Source organism: Heteronotia binoei, chromosome 16 (genome assembly GCF_032191835.1).
Source record: "Heteronotia binoei isolate CCM8104 ecotype False Entrance Well chromosome 16, APGP_CSIRO_Hbin_v1, whole genome shotgun sequence".
NCBI lineage: Eukaryota > Metazoa > Chordata > Lepidosauria > Squamata > Gekkonidae > Heteronotia > Heteronotia binoei.
Genome location: NC_083238.1, coordinates 31,302,298 through 31,321,457, shown reverse-complemented (window position 1 = coordinate 31,321,457; position 19,160 = coordinate 31,302,298). Strand labels below are relative to the sequence as shown.

The 19,160-nt window shown below is 41.8% G+C and overlaps 1 protein-coding gene across 1 annotated transcript; it reads right to left on the bottom strand.

Annotated features, from left to right (window-relative positions):
* Positions 1–749: 749 nt before the first annotated feature.
* On the bottom strand, positions 750–18,715 carry LOC132585405 (plasma membrane ascorbate-dependent reductase CYBRD1). The gene is made up of 4 exons (XM_060257279.1): positions 18,456–18,715; positions 7,338–7,546; positions 3,925–4,079; positions 750–3,846 (listed from the first exon to the last, which is right to left on the bottom strand). The coding sequence occupies exons 1-4, from the start codon at positions 18,640–18,642 to the stop codon at positions 3,549–3,551; spliced, it is 849 nt and encodes a 282-aa protein (XP_060113262.1). The 5' UTR covers positions 18,643–18,715; the 3' UTR covers positions 750–3,548.
* Between the last annotated feature and the right edge of the window lie 445 nt (positions 18,716–19,160).

Sequence of the window (19,160 nt, the reverse complement as noted above, 5' to 3'; positions counted from 1 at the left end):
TCTTTGGTGGACAGGTATTCCTTGCAGATACTGAGAAAATTATAACTCTGCACCCCACCCCATCAGAAAAGAAAGCAGTGATTGATTTGCTCAGGAATCATGAGTCTGATGCAAGGACTTTTAAGGACACCAGTATACTGTGTAGTAGCAATTCTGTTGTTTTGTTTCCTAATCAACTTAACCTAAGTAACAACCAGTGTATCAGGTTGACAGGACTAATCACTTAAGACTATGTATGTAACTGTACTTCACAGACTCCAGGTGTTTTCCTACTTTACCATGCCCCATAGGCATTTGGTAATGATAGAGCTGAGAGCAGTAATTGCTCCTTTAGGTCTGCAGGTACTGATTTTTACTCATGCAACCTCTGATGCCTGCCAGGATCCACTCCTTACACCTCAGCAATTCTTGGGCTGATGGAAGAGCAAATTTGTTAGAAACATGTTTCTATACACGGACTGGCTGGATTCGAGTCTGGTAGCGCCTTAGAGATCAGCAAGATTTTCAGGGCATGAGCTTTCAGAAAGTTAAAACTCCCTTTGCCATTTGAATCTAGCTGTTCTACTGCAGACCTACACTGCTGCCCCTGGATACATGGATTGGTTTGGAATGAGTGGATCAATGTTTCAGAAGAATTACAAGGTCTTCAAGAAGTGGCCAACAAAAGGAAGTTTTAGAGAGAAATGCTGCTGTGTAACTTGCAGATTTTTAATCTGAATCAAATTAATTTAGCAGACTAGTACACCAAACAGACTTCAACATCTTTTATTGCAATATATAAAAAAGAAATACGTTATAACAAAAAATGTTGTACCCTTTTGCTTTGTAAACTAAGCACTACATTCAAATAGGCTTCCAACTCAAGCAAGGAATGCTTTGTAATAGAAAATTTGGGTGATATGCATCTTCCTATAAAAAGCCAGGTTATATTATACCACATACAGGGCTTATTCTTATTTACAATACTATATGCAATCATCAGATATATGTAATGAATGATATTGTACATTCAACTATTTGAGCTGATAAACATGGCAACCATTAGTATAAATCTGTTACTATGGCCACTTCAATGTTTTAAATTTAAAATTACAAACAATATACATTTTACCATATTCATTTGGTCAAAACCAGGCCCTCCTAGGCCTTCTAAGCAGATACAGCATAGCCTTGGATCTGGACAAACATCAGTAATTTAGGAACAGCATTAGTTCTGAAAATTCAGTGCCATGGAAGCTTGCCATGAGGAAGGTTCTGGGCATACATTCCATGCTCAGATTTCCTACATGTTGGCTCACTGTAGCATTCCTGCAGCCAGCAAGTCAGCTGATCAGGCCTGCAAAAGACGCTTCCAGCCTGACAGGTTTACAGGCCTCTTTATTATTTCTTTTTCCTAGTTATGCCTGGTCTAGCAAATTCTGTATGTAGATCTGTGTAGTCATTCAGAAACTCAACTCTTTGTTTCTGGTTTGATATGCTAGAACAAACAAGCGTTAACTATTAATTTAGTTATTATTAAAAATGAATGTTTTCTATTTTGGAGTCTACCCAGAAGCAGGCCTCAAAATGCCTACTACAAAGATAGACAAATGGTGTGTGGTGTGACACCCAGTTTCTATTCACAAATTTGATCTTTTCTGAAAACCCCGTTGTCTTTTGGTGCAATAAATATGTGGGATTTAAAGCATATACAACATTTGACAGGCTTTCTAGATTGTCTAGTTCTGTGCTTCTTGGCAAGCAGCCCTCAGAAATACTTTTCAAAACAGGTGTTCCTTTCAGAGAAATTTAATGCTTTCAGAAGTGAAGCCAGTTTGTGACCTCAAACAAGGAGTTGCTAAGTACACTATTTAACATTGCTTAGAACGAAGAAAGCTTACCTTTTACAAAATTATATGACATTCCCTGAAATATTTTTGACTTTCTTTCATAGTGTTTACAAGTAAGGCCTCCCTTACAAATCAACTTTTAAGGTGCTTTATGCCTAATAGAGTAGGCTTCACAATCCCTAGGTCCCAGCGGGGGACCCCCGTTTTTACAGGCTTCTCCCCGCCCCCAGCCAGTAATGAGCAGGAGATGCTTAGGGGGAGGGGAAGCGAGGACAATGAAACTGGCAGTGTGCCAATGCCATGACATCACTTCTGGCACAAACCTGGAAGTGATATCATTGTATTGAGGCAAGACTCTAGGATTCACTACAGTTACACTACAGCTAGGAGTGTCTTTGTGTGACTGGAAGTGACATTGCACAACATCCCCATGATATCTGGAAGTGATGTAAGTACATCGGTGACAACACACTGGTTTTTGAGCAAAACTCTATGGGAAAATCAGCCCCAAAACATAGAATTTTGCTCAAAAACCAAAGCATGCCCCCCCCCAATCACCAATGTGCCTATGTTACTTCTGGGTGACATGGGTGTGTCGTGTTTATTTCCGGCAACATTGCTGTTGGGATAGGAAGTTTCCTCCCACTGGCCAGCTGACCAGTAGCAGGCAAGCGCTCACAAAAGCAGGGGAACTCCTGCCCCCAACTGGGGAACAGAAACCATAGGATTTACCTAAAACTCTATATTTTAACGAGTTGGAACAGTGTAACCCAGGGCAGAAGAACTTGGCCCCCATAGTAAATTATGCTCTCATATTGCAGGTTTTGTAAAATAAGTCCCCTAACACATGATCTCAACATGGATATCAATGATAATTAAAGGTACTGTAGTGGAACATATACAAAACTACATCTCCAAATGTCTGATAATAGTACAAGCAGAAGTAGTTCTTTTTTTATTTGGGTATTATCCAAATAAAGAGGCATCTTGTTTCATATGCTTGGTACAGGGTAACTGTTTAAGGCAGTGGTGCACTAGAAAACCCTCTGTTGTATTGTGGCTCAGAAAACAATCAAAAGGTCTGTAGTTCCTTAGGAAGGAAGTGTAGGGTATCCATGACTATCAACTAACCTCCACCAGTGAGAGATTCAGTTGAGGTTCAAATTTGCATCTAGAAGATTAGATAAGAGCAATTTTGGGAGATATTTTAAACATTTTGGCAAAACTTTGTGCAATGGTTACTCTGGAAATCTCCCAAGAGAGGGACACAGAAAAGCTAGTGTCACATAGGCAGAGCCATTCATTAGAGATGTCTGCCAATATATAGTCTAAGACAACAGGGTTTATGCCAGTGAAAATCAGACACATCTCTTTTCAGTCCCACATTTACTGGATTTTTTTAAAAGATACAATATGAAAAGTTATAGCATATATATGGCCTTCTAGAATCACAGTGCTTACTAATGCCTATCAATTATTCTAAAAGTTACATGGAATGGCGAGAGAGATCTTTGGTACTGCAAATTGTACTGCTATATTATTCTGTGGGCTGGATCCAGCCAGCTTTTTCAATCCATCTTGCTTAATGCCCTCTCTTCCTACAAATCCCCTCCCAGCATACTCCCACAGTCCCAGCAAAGCCTTTTTAGTGATAAAAGAGGACCCCTCTTCTCCTTTTTTTCACCAATGGGAAAGCTGGTTGGATCCAACCCGCTGTCTTTACATGGTTGATCTCTGTCCAGCATCATCAAGTTTGAGATTTTGTTTTCTGGTCTCACTACCAAATTCAGAATTCTCTATTCCCTCGCGGTCCTTCATAGTTGCCCCCTCTTCATTACTCTCATATTTTCCTCCAATTTTTTGTTGGATTTTTGAGTTCTGTTCAAGCGGACGCTTCCAGTGGGGTCTAGTTACCATCCATAAAATAATACCACCATAGACCACAACCAGAACGCCAAGAGTGTTGACAAATGTAGCTTCTTCTGGAAAAGTACTGTAGGGAGTAGGTCCACGGTTTCTGAGAAAGAAAATTACTGTAAGAGAACAAACTAATTTAAAATCGATTTTTTTTTTTAAAAAAGTAAAGAATACTTACAAGGCAAAAATAAGTTTTTCTGTAATTCCCATTAGTACCGTTGCAATCACGGTTCCAAAGATTAAAAGGCCAGAGTAAACATGGATTGGCATAAGCTTTGCTCGAAGATAAATGGGAGCAAAGGGAAGCAGGAAGACTGCAAAACCTAGAACGAGCTAAAAAGAAAGAGTATTGAGTTATTTTATTGGTAGAATTTACTTTGAGACGGTACAGACACAAACAATGTTTCCTCTAAACTGCAGAGTCCTGTTAGCAAAAATTCTACTTTGTGAGCTACTGGCATTAAAGTTGCAAGCTACTGCATAAATTACTGTGCTAAAAAAAGATAAGACAAAAATGTGTGAGCTGAAGGCTAAAAATCTGTGAGCTAGCTCATGCTAACTCAGCTTAGGGGGAACACTGTACACAACAACAGTTTGTCCTTGTGGTGTGGCTGTTAAAGCCATCTTTTTGGCACTGTGACTAGCTGAGCAGAGAGAGATGGATAGACAAATGACAAGTTAAGACCAGTGTCCCCTCTGAGTTAGTGTGAGCTAGCTCACAATTTTTTAGCTTCCAACTCACACATCTTTGTCTTAGCTCAGGAAGGATGACCCCAGAGCAAATGAATTCATGTAGTAGACAAATCGCTCATTCACAACTTTAATGCCAGTAGCTCACAAAGTAGAATTTTTGCTCACAAGACTCCGCAGCTTAGAGGAAGCATTGGTTAAGACTTGTCCTTTTAAAAAACATTCACAAATGAATTTCCACACATGGAACTGTTCTAAAGTTGACAACTATTAGGAGGTTATCTGAAAGCCAGGCAGGAGGGAAGCAGCCATGGTTCAATTGTAGAGCCTCTGCTTGGCATGCAGAAAGTCCTAGGTTCAATCCCTGGCATATCTGGTTAAAATGGCTTCAGGTAGTAAGTGATCTGAAGGACCGTGACCTGACACCCTAGAGAGCTGCTGCCAGTCTGAGCAGATAATACCTGCAATAATGGGTTTAAATTATGGACTGTGAAAGGTACAGGCTAGATACTAGGATTTTTTTCAGTTCAGCAGTCGAATCAGCTGCCTAGGGAGGTGGTGAGCTCCCCCTCACTGGCAGTCTTCAAGCAGCAGCTGGACAAACTTGTCAGGGATGCTTTAGGCCAGGGGTGTCGAACCCATTTGTTATGAGGGTTGGATCAGACATAAATGAGACCTTGTTGGGCCAGGTCATGCCATGTCGGGCTGGGCCATGTGTGTACCTATTTAAGATTAGATAGCTGAGATATAAACTATATAAAGGACACAGAAAAACACAATTAAAGATTTTTTTAAAAAAAACTTAAAACATGTTTAAAACATTAGCACTCGTTGGTGTTAAAAGTGCTTTCTTAGTATTTCTCCTATGGGATCCAGGGAAATGGGCAAAGGAAGCTCTGGCTCTTTCCTTCTTTCCCCAGGGGACCAGGAGGGGGAGGAGCCTCAGCCAATGGAGAAAATAGAGGCTTGGCTCTGTAGCTCCTGCACAAATGAGCAAGCCTGGCAAAGCAAGCTGTGATGCAGAAGGAAGCTAGAGAGAGAGGGAGAAGAAAGCAGATGACAGCCAGTTGCTCAGGGGCCTTATAGGAGCCCTCCAGGGGCCTGATTCAGCCCCTGGGCCACATGTTTGACACCCCTGCTTTAGGCTGATGCTGCATTGAGCAGGGGGTTGGAGCAGATGGCCTGTATGGCCCCTTCCAACTCTATGATTTTACAGACTTTGATGGACCAGTGGCCTGATTCAGTATAAAGCAGCTTCATGTATTTAACTTTGGACATTCAAATCACAGGATCCTGTTTGCAATTTCCCTTCTTATATATATTTTTTCCTTAATCAAGTTAAAGGGTATAATGGTGAGTGATTATCAAGAGACAATATGGTTAGGCCAACAAGATTTGCACGTGAATATACTGGAAATCTCTAAAATAACGCATGAACATATGCAGAAACAGATTCAGCTTATTAAACAGGGAATAAGGATTACTTAGGAAGCTGAAGAATGCTTTGTTGCAGCTTTAAAATAGTAAAGCTGAAAATGAGTGTATTGTATACTTGCAAGCTTTGTTAATAACCTTTAGCAATGAATCTGTGAATCATGAAGTGCTCAGAAGCTTTTGGGCCATTACAGTTTAGAAGTGAATACATAAGTCACCCTACAAAAAACATATGCTTTATGAGAATACTGAATGCTCACTTGAAACTCTTTGAGCCACATAAATGCTCATTGTTGTGTACAATAAAATGGCTTTCATTCCAAGGAAACAAAGGGGGTTTTTTTTGGGGGGGGGAGGACTAAACAAACAGTGCAGGACTTTTTCAGCTGAGGTAACATAAAAATCATTTCCTTTGTAATTTATTATCCTGATTTCCCGTTTAACCAGTTTGAATAAATCCTGGTTAACGTGCATTTTCCTACAGATTTTTCTGCATCTCACAATAATCTTAAAGTGATCTTCTGGCAAAATAAACTATCAACAAGTAAAATCCCAGCGAGGACATTCCTTGTATGCACCTTCAAATCTGATAGACAGCCACAACACTCAAAACTGGGCATTAATCCATAAAACTGGCCAAGCTGGACATGGGGAGTCAATGCTTATCCTAGGAGTGGATCCATTTCACAACAGAGCTATCTTTCTTATGTGAAGTGTCCTTGTGGTATTATTTTTGAGGGGTGGGGGACAACAGTAATATTCAATAACTTGTGTTAAGATAGATATTCCTGTTTTGTGAAAAATGTTGCTCTTTCTGCTTTGTATAAATTGAAGTATTTTCTAGGCACATGTGCCAACGGCAGGTGGCTCTCATGAAGAAACTAGGAATGGAGCTGAAATGTTTTTTACTGATACCATTTCTGTGAGCAGGATGACACAAAAGACAGCAATGGTCTGGCTTTGTACAATTTATTTTTAATTTTGTCTTTGCTCTCAGGACAACAGAAAAGAAGATATTTACTGGCATTTCTCCTTAGTGTGGGTATTATTATTTCAAATTCTTTGTCTCTGCTGTGACTTTTGGAAGAAAAAACCTCCAACTGATTTTAAACATTGTCTTTATTTCCAAACCGACTGTGATCTGATGAAGTCAGCTGTAAGATGCTGGGCCAACTATGTTCCCTCTTCCAACAAGATTACCAGAGAGGGAAGAAAAATGTGTTTTCCAAATCCAAACAAGGAATTTGCATGTTGAAACACAAAATACTATTTACAGATTTGTATAATGGATTCTGCCAAGTCTGGCTTACTTGAGAACAAAATTTCATGTTTTGAACTGTGCTGAACAGAAGCCACCAATTAAAGCTATTCAGCGGCAGCTATTCAGCTGGGATAGCATATTGCTAAGAAAGATAAAACAGAACATCTTACACACTTTTAAAATACTGTTTATAAACAATGTCTAACCTGTAGAGAATACAGAATGACGGCACTCAACCCAATCCAGCTGTGCAGACTGTACATGTTAGGAATCTTTGCGGTGTTATGGAAATCAAAAACAGCCACCAATGAAATAATTACAAGTGTCAGAGCAATGGTATTTAACCCAGCATGGATTAATTTCATCAGAACTTTGCTGCATTTCCAGGTCCACGGTAACCGGTACACAATAATGGCTAAAGATTGAAAGGGGGGAAGGAGAGAGAAAACGTGCAGATTTAGGGAACAACGTAATGTTTACATTCTTTAAACTGTTTAAAGCCTTGCTTATATCAACAGTCAAACATTTAGCTGCAAATATGGTTACTGCCCAACTAAAAAGCCATAAAATCTGGAGGGGGGGAGGAATGAATTCGGTCTCCCCCCCCCAATGTGCAATATGAGATTTTAATGGGATGTTGGTTCTTGAATAAGCAAAAGCATCCACCAATGCAACATGCTATCATTGATCAAACCAAGGCATTCTTTCCCCCTTTACTTTGGCACACTCCTTTCATGATGCTGCCTCCTTCCTTATTCCTTTCTGTGCCTTTCTGCATTGCTTCCCAACATAAAACAGAAAGCTTTTCTTAGGACACTTTCCACACCTGCCTTTGTATACATCTGTGCCCATCTGATAGGACAATGGTATTTGTTCCCTTAGCAAACTTGTTTTATTTAAATGATGAATTAAAAACAAGAAAGTGAAATAATAATGAAATCAACAACTTAAAGTCACTTTTCTGATTCAAGCATTTCATTGGCAAATACTGTATCCTAGGATTGCCAATCCCCAACTGGGGGCAGGGGATCCCCCAGTTTGGAGGCCCTCCCTACACTTCAGGATTATCAGAAAGTGGGTGAGGGGAGGGAAATGTCTGCTGGGCACTCATTATAACCTATGGAGGAAGAGTCAAATGCAGTCCTCAATAAAATTGTCTTCAACTGCCTCCTGAAGATTGACAGTGAGGGGCCCAGCAACACCTCCAGTGAGGGGGCCAGCAACACCTCACCTTCCAAATTATGAGGCTGCCACCGAAAAGGCCCTTTCATGTGGGCCTACTCTAGGGTTGCCAAGTCCAATTCAAGAAATATCTGGGAACTTTGGGGGTGGAGCCAGAAGACATTGGGGGTGGAGCCAGGGGCAAGGGTGTGACAAGCATAATTGAACTCCAAAGGGAGTTCTGGCCATCACATTTAAAGGGATCACACACCTTTTTAAATGCCTTCCATAGGAAATAATGAAGGATAGGGGCACCTTCCTTTGGGACTCACAGAATTGGACCCCCTCGTTTAATCTTTTTCAAACTTGGGGGGTACTTTGGGGAGAGGCACTGGATGCTGTGCTGAAAAGTTGGTGCCTCTAACTCAAAAAACAGTCCCCCCAGATATCAGCGGATCAATTCATTATTTCCTATGGGAATAAGTCTCCATAGGACATAATAGAGTTTCCAGCAGACATTTCCCTCCCCTCCCTCAGCTTTCTGATGACCCTGAAGCAGGGGGAGGGTCTCCAAACCAGGGGATCCCCTGCCCCCACCTGGGGATTGGCAACCCTGGCCCACCCGATGAGCTGCTTTGGATTGCTAGGATAGGCAGAAGGGCTTCTTCCTGTAATCTTAAGTCTCAGGCAAGAATATATGGGAAAAGACAGTCTTTCAGTTATCCATGCTATGTAGAGCTTTAAAAGACAACACTTCTGCAACTTCTCAACTTCCGTTGGTTGAGGCAGTGGCTGTCTCTACCATCTCAGCCTCCCCTGCCCATAGCAAGCTTATAGATGCTTGCTATCTTGCTGACGTCCAACAGGGGGCCTATAGGACTGCTCTGAGCAATGTATGTTTTTTGCTGCCATCTTGTTTTATTTAACTAGTTTTCATTAAATATTTATTGTATTTTATTTATGTTGTTAGGTCCCCTGAGCCCACCATGAGATAGGGCAGGATATAAGTGCAATAAATAAATAAATAAACAAAGATTTTATATCACATAATAGGTTAAAGGAAGAGGCCACAACTCAGAAGAAGTGGGCGTGCGTAGTACATAAAGACCAGATTCAATCCACACCTCAGCCGGATATTGCACAAATGCTGAGCTATAGCAATCATTTGCAAGTGAATTATCTAGTCCACACAAGAGAATCCATTTCCAAATGGCTGCTATAATGCTACCATCATGCAATATCCAACTAGGTGTAAATATGGCTTCCACCAAGTTCTATGGCAGGCCCCCCTGCTCCAAACATCAGAGAGCTGCCGCCATTCAGTTATTGCCTAGATGATCCAATACTTGGACACCATTATGTTCAACCCAAAACTTCTAGTCATGCAGCCCATGTGCCTTTTGCAGGACACAGTTGTATCTGTTTTGAGATCAGAGAACACTTCAATTTGTTTTTGTGTACTCAAGCAAGGACACTAAGCTAGATAACTTTCTTGAAGATAAGGACCTCAATCTAGTACAAAGGTAGGTAAAATAAATTGTGAGTTACCCGAGTCATGTAGAGCGTTAAAGGATAACACTTCTGCAACTTCTCAACATTGTTCGGTAGAGACAGTGGATGCCTCTATCAACTCAGCATCTGCTGCCCATAGCAAGTCTATAGATAGTTGCTATCCTGCTGCAATGTGGTAAACATCATAGAAAACCACTGTAAATATCCATACTATTTGGTTGACTCTGGAATATCCATGCTCTGACCTAGATGGCCCAGGCAAGTCTGTTTTTTGTCAGATCTCACAAGCTAAGCAGGGTTGGTCCTGGTTAGTACTTGGATGGGAGACCACCAAGGAGTACTGGAATTGCTCTGCAGAGGCAGGCAATGGCGAACCACCTCTGAACATCTCTTGTCTTGAAAACCTTACTGGGTCATCAAAAGTCAACTGCAACTTGATGGCACTTTCCACCACCAAAATATCCATAAGGTTCTGCAGTACCAGCCCATGATGCTGCTTTGGAAGTCAATATTCATCACTCACTTGATATTTCTTATACAAAGAAAATCAACAGCACTTTAAAGACTAGCAGGATGTACTTCTTCATAAGCTTTCCTGAGTCAGAGCTTACTTCCTCCGATGCACTGAAGCATACATCCATTACTAATAAAGTGTGTCAAGTTGCAAACAACTCATGGCAACCCCTCACTGGGGTTTACAAAAAAAGAAATGAGCAGAGGTAGTTTACCATTTCCTTCTTCTGCATAAAAGTAAAGGAAGTCCCCTGTGCAAGCACCAGTCGTTTCCGACTCTGGGGTGATGTTGCTTCCACAATGCTTTCATGGCAGACTTTTTATGGGGTGGTTTGCCATTGCTTTCCCCAGTCATCTACACTTTCCCCCCAACAAGCTGAGTACTCATTTTACCGATCTCGGAAGGTTGGAAGGCTGAGTCAACCATGAGCCGGCTACCTGAACCCAGCTTCCGCCAGGATCAAACTCCGGTTGTAAGTGGAGCTTGGACTGCAGTACTGCAGCTTACCACTCTGTGCCCAGGGCTCTTCTGCATAAGCCTGGGTAAATACCCAGCAAAAAAGAGGAAGAAAGGTGTTACAACACAAGGCCTGTGGTAAAACAAGATCCAATCAAAAGAGCAATCCGTTGGCCCTGATCTGCATAGCCCAGGCAAGCCTAGGGTTGCCAGGTCTGACTCAGGAAATATCTGGGGACTTTGGGGATGGAGCCAAAACCAAGGTTGTGGCACGCACAACTAAACTCTGAAGGGAATTCTGGCCATCACATTTAAAGGAAGAATACTCCTTTTAAATGCCTTTCCTCCACTGGGGCACCTACTCTGGGGACTCATAGAATTGGGGCACTTTCTTTAGAGACTCAAGAACTGGACCCCCTGGTCCAATCGTTTTGAAACTTGGAAGGTTTTTTTAAGGGAAGGCACCAGATGCTATACTGAAAATTTGGTGCCTCTACCTCAATAAAAACAGCCCCGCCTCCGAGCCCTAGATAACTGATGATTGATTCTCCATTATATCCTATGGGAACCAGTCTCCATATGGTATAATGGAATCCCAAGCAGACATCCCCCCCCCCCCCCCCCGCTTTCTGATGACCCTGAAGCAGAGGGAGGACCTCTAAACCAGGGGATCCCCTGCCCCCAACTGGGGATTGGCAACTCCAGCAAGCTTGAACTCGTCAGATCTCAGAAGTCGAGCAGGGCTGACTCTGGCAAGTACTTGAATGGGAGACCTCATTGGAATATCAGTAGTCAGGAGACAAGAGCAGGCTTTATTCAGCCACTTCCCTGAATATCCTCCAGGCCCCCAATCTGAGTCAGTCACCAGAGGTCTCCAGAACTTCCAGGTGCACACACACACAAATGCACATATAAATACAAAGATACCCCCCCTCCCAAAAAAAAGCAGTCTGTTTACTCAAAGCAGGTGTGAGATCCTCCCAAAGAGTATCTAAATATCAAATCTAACACATGATCCAATACCAAGTTCTGAGTTAGAATTCATCAACAAATTCAAAACTTAATAGGGACCTTGGTTGTCTGACTCACTGTAGACGCTAATTGCTTGTTGTCTCCACTCCATGTTAATTTGTTCTGCTATCTCATGTCATCCAGATTTTTATTTATTTTTTTGCTGTTGTTATTTGGACATGAGTGAATTGACTGCTGTTTAGATTAGATCTTGTTTTGAACAGGCCTCCCCCTTTCTGCTGGGTCAGATAGTTTTAGGCCACCACTTCCCACACAGTTTCCTTTGCCCCTCTGCTTTCCAGTTTCCTCCCTAAGCTCTTCAGCCTCAACAATTTCATGTTCAAAATGGAGACACAGGGTTGGATCCAAACTAAGCATTCTATCTGCAGAACAGGACTTTCCTGCTCTCCCTTAAAGCCCACCGATATTCAGGGAATGCTGCTTCTGGAGAATTGGGGACCCCAGAAACAATGTGAGGGGGGGATGCAATGAGAAAGGTGGAATCTGCCAGTTTAGTCCGGATCCATCCCACAATATTTCTGTTCAGCTTTCGCAAGGCTCACATGCATATTCCCTCCCCTCATAATGGATAAACAAGATGTAGCATTAGTCAGTGCTGAACCAGATACCCTAGTGTCTACGGTTCAACCAACGAATAATTTGTTTCAAGTTCTAGAACAGTCCTTGTTACCATTACTGTGGGTTCGCACTAGGGTTGGCAACCCAAGTTCACACCAAGGTAGAAAATAGGTCAGAAAATAGGTCACACCAAGGTAAAATATAGGTCAGTTTCAGGGGGCAGCCATCTTGGTCTTCAGTACTAGTATCTGGTAAAAGGAGCTCTGACTCTCAAAAGCTTATCTTGTTGGTCCCTAAGATGCTACTGGACCTGAATGTAGCTGTAAAATAGAGGGCAGAGAATGTGTGAAGATGTAGCCGCATATCCCTAAACCTAACAGTAACTAAGATCAGGAATGCTGCATCTGCATCAGGACTTTGAGAAAGGAGAATAGGTTTTCAGTCTAATGGATTGGAATTATGAATTTTAAATTCCTCTCTGCCTATCCTGTTTGCTGGACAACAGGTCCCGCTTCAGATATGGCCACAGAACTCCACAGTTTAGGCTAGTCACTTTCTGGGTGACCTGTTGATTCAGCTGAGTTGCCAGCTAATGATGAAAGCTGGAATCATGCAAAGTGGTAGGAGGTGAGTGATGTAATTGATACAGTGCCTGATAGTGTCCTAAAGGCACTGAAGCTTATACATTCAAGTCAGTCTTTCTGAAGTTCTGTCTCTAGCAGTTCCTTAAGAATACTGACAGATGCAAAATATCTGTAGAGGCCGACATCAGCTACAGAGGCAATGTACCCAGTCTGTTTTCTTTGTCTGAATCTTCCAGTACTGTTTCTTCTACCTGGTCTGGCTACATGGTTTAGGAGAAAGATAGGCACGCATACACACACCCCTTGTAGGTGTGCATGTTTGGACAAATGAGAATGAGCAACATTACCATTAAGACCTTACATCCTTATAAGTCTTCTAATGTATGTCCACTGCATGCCAAAGTCTATATACTTCTGCTATAAAAGTCACAAAGAAAACTCTGTTCTCACATGGAATGTTCTGGAACATGAACCAATGTATATTTCTCTGTGTTATAGTAAGCCCAATATTGACATTTTAAAGTTTTTCCCCTCCAACTGCACATGTGAATTCTGGAAATTTCATAGATTTATTTTTGAAGAAAAGCATATTCAAACTGAAGAAGTAGCAGTCTTGCCCCTAAGTTTGTAAAGCTTGCAAGAAGAAAACTAATTTAACCTTGGCTGGTACTGTAATAGGAAGCCATCTTATAAATATTTGTTCCGCTGTGACATGCTCAATGGAGCTTATTTCCTTAACAAGTATGTACAGTTCTGCAATCTTAAAGATAATCAGCTCTTTATTATATGGTCAACTGACCATTTTCAGTAATACAATACAGTCCCTTGAACAGACAGTCAATATATTGAAGGGGAGCCCCTGAATAATTAATTAACATCCCCATAATAATTGTTAGATTGAAAAAGAGCATGCTTTGCTTTCAAATTAGGGTGCCATATGCAATGCCTCCGTTAGAAACTGACCACCTCCTAGCGGGTGTTAGCTCCAGCTGGAAGATTAGATAAGAGAGAGAGGGTCCTCCTAGAGGCGACTTGCTATAATAGATAAAGTGAAGAGACCATGTGATGGAAATTTACTAGGAAGAACTCAGTGGAGGCGGAACCTTTGAAATCAGATAAGCATGTGTGCGTGCTTGTTTGCCTCTGTGTGAATAAAGCTGTCTGTATGCAGAAAGATTGGAACTCAGTCTTTGGGTCCCACAAGCCTGACTGGGTTCTACTTTTGGTACCAGAAGTAAACCTCGCTTCAACCAGAATTTTGTGCGGACCTCGTTATTTTTCTGCTACAGTATAGCACTTGTACCTTTCTCACTGAGACTCAAGATGGATTATTCAGTGTCAGTCAATGTATTCAGTTCAATGAGACATCTAATAAGCAATGCAATAGGACTTCAGGGCTTTTTCTGTAGGAGGAACTCCTTTGCATATCAGGCCACACCCCTCTGATGTAGCCAATCCTTCTGGAGCTTACAGTAGGCCCTGTACTAAGAGCCCTGTAAACTCTTGGAGGATTAGCTACATCAGCGGTGTGTGGCCTAATATGCAAAGGAGTTCCTGCTACAAAAAAACCCCTGGGACTTCTGTAGTAAAATAATAGCAGTGCAAAACGAAGCATAAGAGTGTTAGAGGTGCTATGTTAAACAAAGCAGAAAATGGTATGAAATTAACAAAATTCTTTTATAATACCAAACCTAATCTCAAAAAATAGCCACTCTTGATTTAGACTAGACAGACAGACACCTCATTAGAGATTACATCTATTAGGGATTTAATATATATAAACCCCACCAAGGTTTTCGAGACAAGAGATGCTCAGAAGTGGTGTGCCATTGCCTGCCTCTGCAAAGCAACTCCCCGACTTCCTTAGTAGTCAGCTGCCCAACCAAGTGTTAAGCAGGGCTGATCCCTGACCCTGCTTAACTGCTGAGTTCTGACAAGGCCAGCACAATCCTTATACTACTACACAGGCAGAAACTATTAAGTAAAGGAATCTGCTTGCTGAAGGCAAAATGTTAACAGTGTGCCAAAAGAATAGCTTTCATACTTTTAGTATTGGAAAGCTTACATCTAAAGGTGAGGGTCAAAAAGATCTATGTATCACAGTGTACATATGCTAGTAATCTGTTATCACAAATCCGTTGTTCAGCTAATGCCCATGGCCTTCGCCAAGTGCTAAGACAATAATGCTAGAATAGCAATACAATATCTGACATAAAATTTATTTTTTTTAAAGAAAAAGCTGTTTCCATTACATACTTTGATCCCTGGAGGGGGTGTACATGTGTAACACAGATTGATTTTCACATGTTGTACATTTCCCTAAAAGATGCACTGTTTGAAGGGGTTCTTAATTATCATTACAAGTAATGCAGGTGAATAAACACACAAGGAGAACAGTTTAGTCTAACGGTAGCAACTTGGCTGAAAACTTTTTCCAGTCATTTCAACAAAACAGATGGTTGCAAAATGACTTGCAGTTCAACTATTCCCTTTTCACAACCTTCTGTTTTCCTAGGACTCAATACCCCCTTTTGTCTTCTCACATTCTGGATGTTCATTTTTATTCCAGCAACTTGTGCAAAGCGTTTCCAATTTCCCTTATGTTAACAAATTTACTCACCCTTCAATAATGCCTCAAAGAAACTACTCACAAAGCCTCTCTTGCTCAAATTGTGTATTTTTTAAATGCTGCAGAATCATCATGCCACAGCTTTGCAATCGTTTATTTTTTTCCATTAACCGCTTTCTTGGGAAATACAGAACAACAATGAGACAGCAAAATAAGGATATGCTCAACATTAAGATCTCAACTACAGCTTAACTAACAGTGCAATAGTGATGAGACCAAGATAGAATCTTATAGGCAGCAGGAGAAGGAGAGGAGTGAACGATGGTACTTCTGTTAATGTCTTCCTTTCCCCATTCTAGGCTTCTTGGATATATCTAAGGAGTACACTTCAGACTTAAACAGGGCTTTCTTTCTCTTCAGGCAACTATAGTTATATGAGAAGGAGTTAGGGATCTCTAGCAGCAACTTCATCAAACTTCACAGTCTCTAGGAGTCTTTCAGAATCAGCATAGCCAAAATGAGATTAAATCAACATAAATTCAGAGCATTATATCCAATCACAACTTCGACCTGTCGTAATCTTTGATCAGTTCAAAACTTAATAACCAAGTATGAGAAAAGAAAAAAAACCCATCTGTTTGGAACCCAAGTATCCTATTCATCCCTAAAGCATTAAAGAATGTCAATTAAAACTTATAGTGCATCTCTTTTACTTGTGTAATTGCCACAGCCAAATTAAGACACGCTTAGGCCCCTGAGCTTATGTCAAGTTTAAGGAGTCTAACAGTATTACCAAAACATTTGGTAATGTGTAGGTCTTTTTTTATTTTAATTTAGAGGCTGCTCGTAACTCCAAACCCTAAGCCAAGGGACCTCAAACCTTTTGAGCCTTTGAGGGCCTTGGAATTCTGATAGGGTGGTGGGACAACCACAAAATGGCTGCCACAGGAGGGACAGCCATACACACAGAGGAAGCTTTAAGTGTAGAACAGAAGAGAGAAGCCCTGCTGGGCAAGTGCCCACCCACTTTCTAATAACACTTGGTGGGCACCAGGAAAGGTGTCAAGAGTTGCTTTGGCACCTCCAGGCACCATGTTGTGAACCCCTGCCCCAAGGTGTAGTGGTGTTATAATAACTCCCACATCTTCCAGAGAATACATGATTGAGCCATCCCTCATATTTGATGGAATACCAATTTTCCAATTGAATAAACATTTACTAAAACTTTGATACAAGACTTTCCCCTATAAAATGCCCTCCAATCTTATCCCTTCAGTGGCTATGGAGGCTTACACTGAGAAACATTTGAGCAAATAGCTCCTTCCCTAACCCAACCTGTCTTTATTTCTCTATTTGTATTTCATAGTTCCCTTTCCCCCCCTTAATTTAGGGAACTAGTTTTGGATAATTCATTCATAGTTCCCAAAATACACAACTGATTTCACAATTTCTTATTTTTTCTTCCAATTCCTCTCTCTGTATCCCAATTAGTCTTCCATTTTGAATCTTTGATTCTTATCTAATCTACTCTCTAGCTCTGCTTTTCCTGCAATTAAATCTCATTTGTATTAAGGTGTGTGTATACTTTGAAGTCATATACTTAATTTGTATTGTATGTGTGAACTTTGAAGCTTTGTGTGCTTTGAAGCTGATTTTATGATTACTTAAAACACACACACAATCCAGTGGAACAGGAAAATAAAATAAGTAAGAGATGTAGTCATGTCTGCCTTTTATAAGAATGAAAAAGTTCTTTTTGCAGCCAAAACACTATATAGTTATTGTGGTATAAACTTTGGCAGACTGGAACCCAATGGTTGTTGCATGAAGATTTAGATGCCAAAACTATTTTTTAAGGATGAAATTGTATCCCTCTGCACCTAGGACTGTCATTAAATAGTCTTAAATAATCTTCTCATCACAGATTTGGAGATAGGAAAGGCACAGCAAACCACCATCTTTGCAAATCAGAGGGTTGTGGAGTTCATAAGCATAGCAATTTTCAAACAAAGATCAATCTCTTAGCTAGGTTTCTTAGCTAGGTTCTAACAGCTACAAAGGTCAAAAGCACTTTCCTGACTTAAGCCTAAATAAAATCCATGTCATTCTTTGGTCTTCCAATGCACCATTTCTCCTGGTCATGCATTTAAGGACCAAAAATAATCTAAGTAATCAAATAAACTTACAGTTTATAAAGAATGTCAAGCATTAATTTTAAAAATACCAGGCACTTACAATGTACACAAACAACGATTTAAAACGGAGGGGGGGGGGATGATCTGTGCAAATTTTAAGATCGCGTTTTTGCAGATCAGTCCTAAGGATGTTTACCGAGAAGTTAAACCCTAGGTGTTTTATTCTGGCATCGGCGCACAGGTGCTTAGGGGCCCCCAGGGACTCTAGGTTGTGCAGGCATTCTGCATTACTGCTTGCCCCGCGAGCCACAACTAGCAGGAAAGCCAGAAGAGCCAAGTTAGCCGCCGCCACAACCGCCGTTGGCATCCACCTGCGGGAAAGCGATGCTCCTTAAAAGAACTTCAAAAGACCCCCGGGGCGATTTCTCCCCCCCCCCCCATTCCAGCTTGGGGACTAGATCTATTTAAGACTGCATTCGAATGAGTGAGATGCTCAGACATTCAGCATTCCTGCTCCCTTTAAATGCCTACACATTTCTCTCCAGTTGCAAATCACATCTTGCAAGCTCACAAGACGAGAGTCCTGCAAAAGTCGAGATGGGGCGTCTCTGTCTCCAACCTCACGACTTTCCAACCACTCCCAAAGTTTGAGAGCTTCCTTCCGAGAAGCCCCTTTCAGCCGCCTTCTCTCCCCCTCCCGAGCAAAAAGCGCCGGCGCTCCTCTCCTCTCCTCTCCCGCCCCCAGCCCACCAGGCCGGGCCAGTTCCGCCTTGCAAGCCCCCTCTCCTGCTGCGACTACGCACCGATGCCCTGCACGAACACGAAGCCCGTGACCATGAGGACCGGGTGCCAGTTGAACTCGGCCGCGGCCCCGTTCCAGGCGAGCCCTTCTCGGTAGCGAAGGACCCAGACCAGGGAGAAGACGACGGAGAGGAAGCCGAGCAGCAGCGCCGAGACCAGCAGCGCCAGGAAGAGCCAGTAGCCCTCCATCTCCCTCCCTCGCAGTCCTGGGCGGGAGTCACGAGTCGGCCTCGGCAGCTCCAAAACAAACTCTTTCTAGGCGCGGGGAGGAAGGGAAGAGGCGGGCGGAGCGAGTGGAGAAGCAGCTCCAGACCAGTGAGCAGCCCTTTCAGTCGCCGCGGGTGAGAGGAAACTTGGAGAGGCGGACTTCTGGCGGTCCTCCGTCGCCCACCCTCCTGCTATCTCTTTCTTTCTTTCTTTCTTTCTTTCTTTCTTTCTTTCTTTCTTTCTTTCTTTCTTTCTTTCTTTCTTTCTTTCTTTCTTTCTTTCTTTCTTTCTTTCTTTCTTTCTTTCTTTCTTTCTTTCTTTCTTTCTTTCTTTCCTTCCTTCCTTTCTTCCTTCTCATGACAGGCAGAAATTGTGCATCGCAAACATTTGCAGAATGTAGATAGATGCAACTTGTGATTCTTTCAATCTGCTAAAAAAAACCCAACATTTCCATGACTCTGCATACTAACTCACTGCCCATTTTCTCTATACTTAGGACT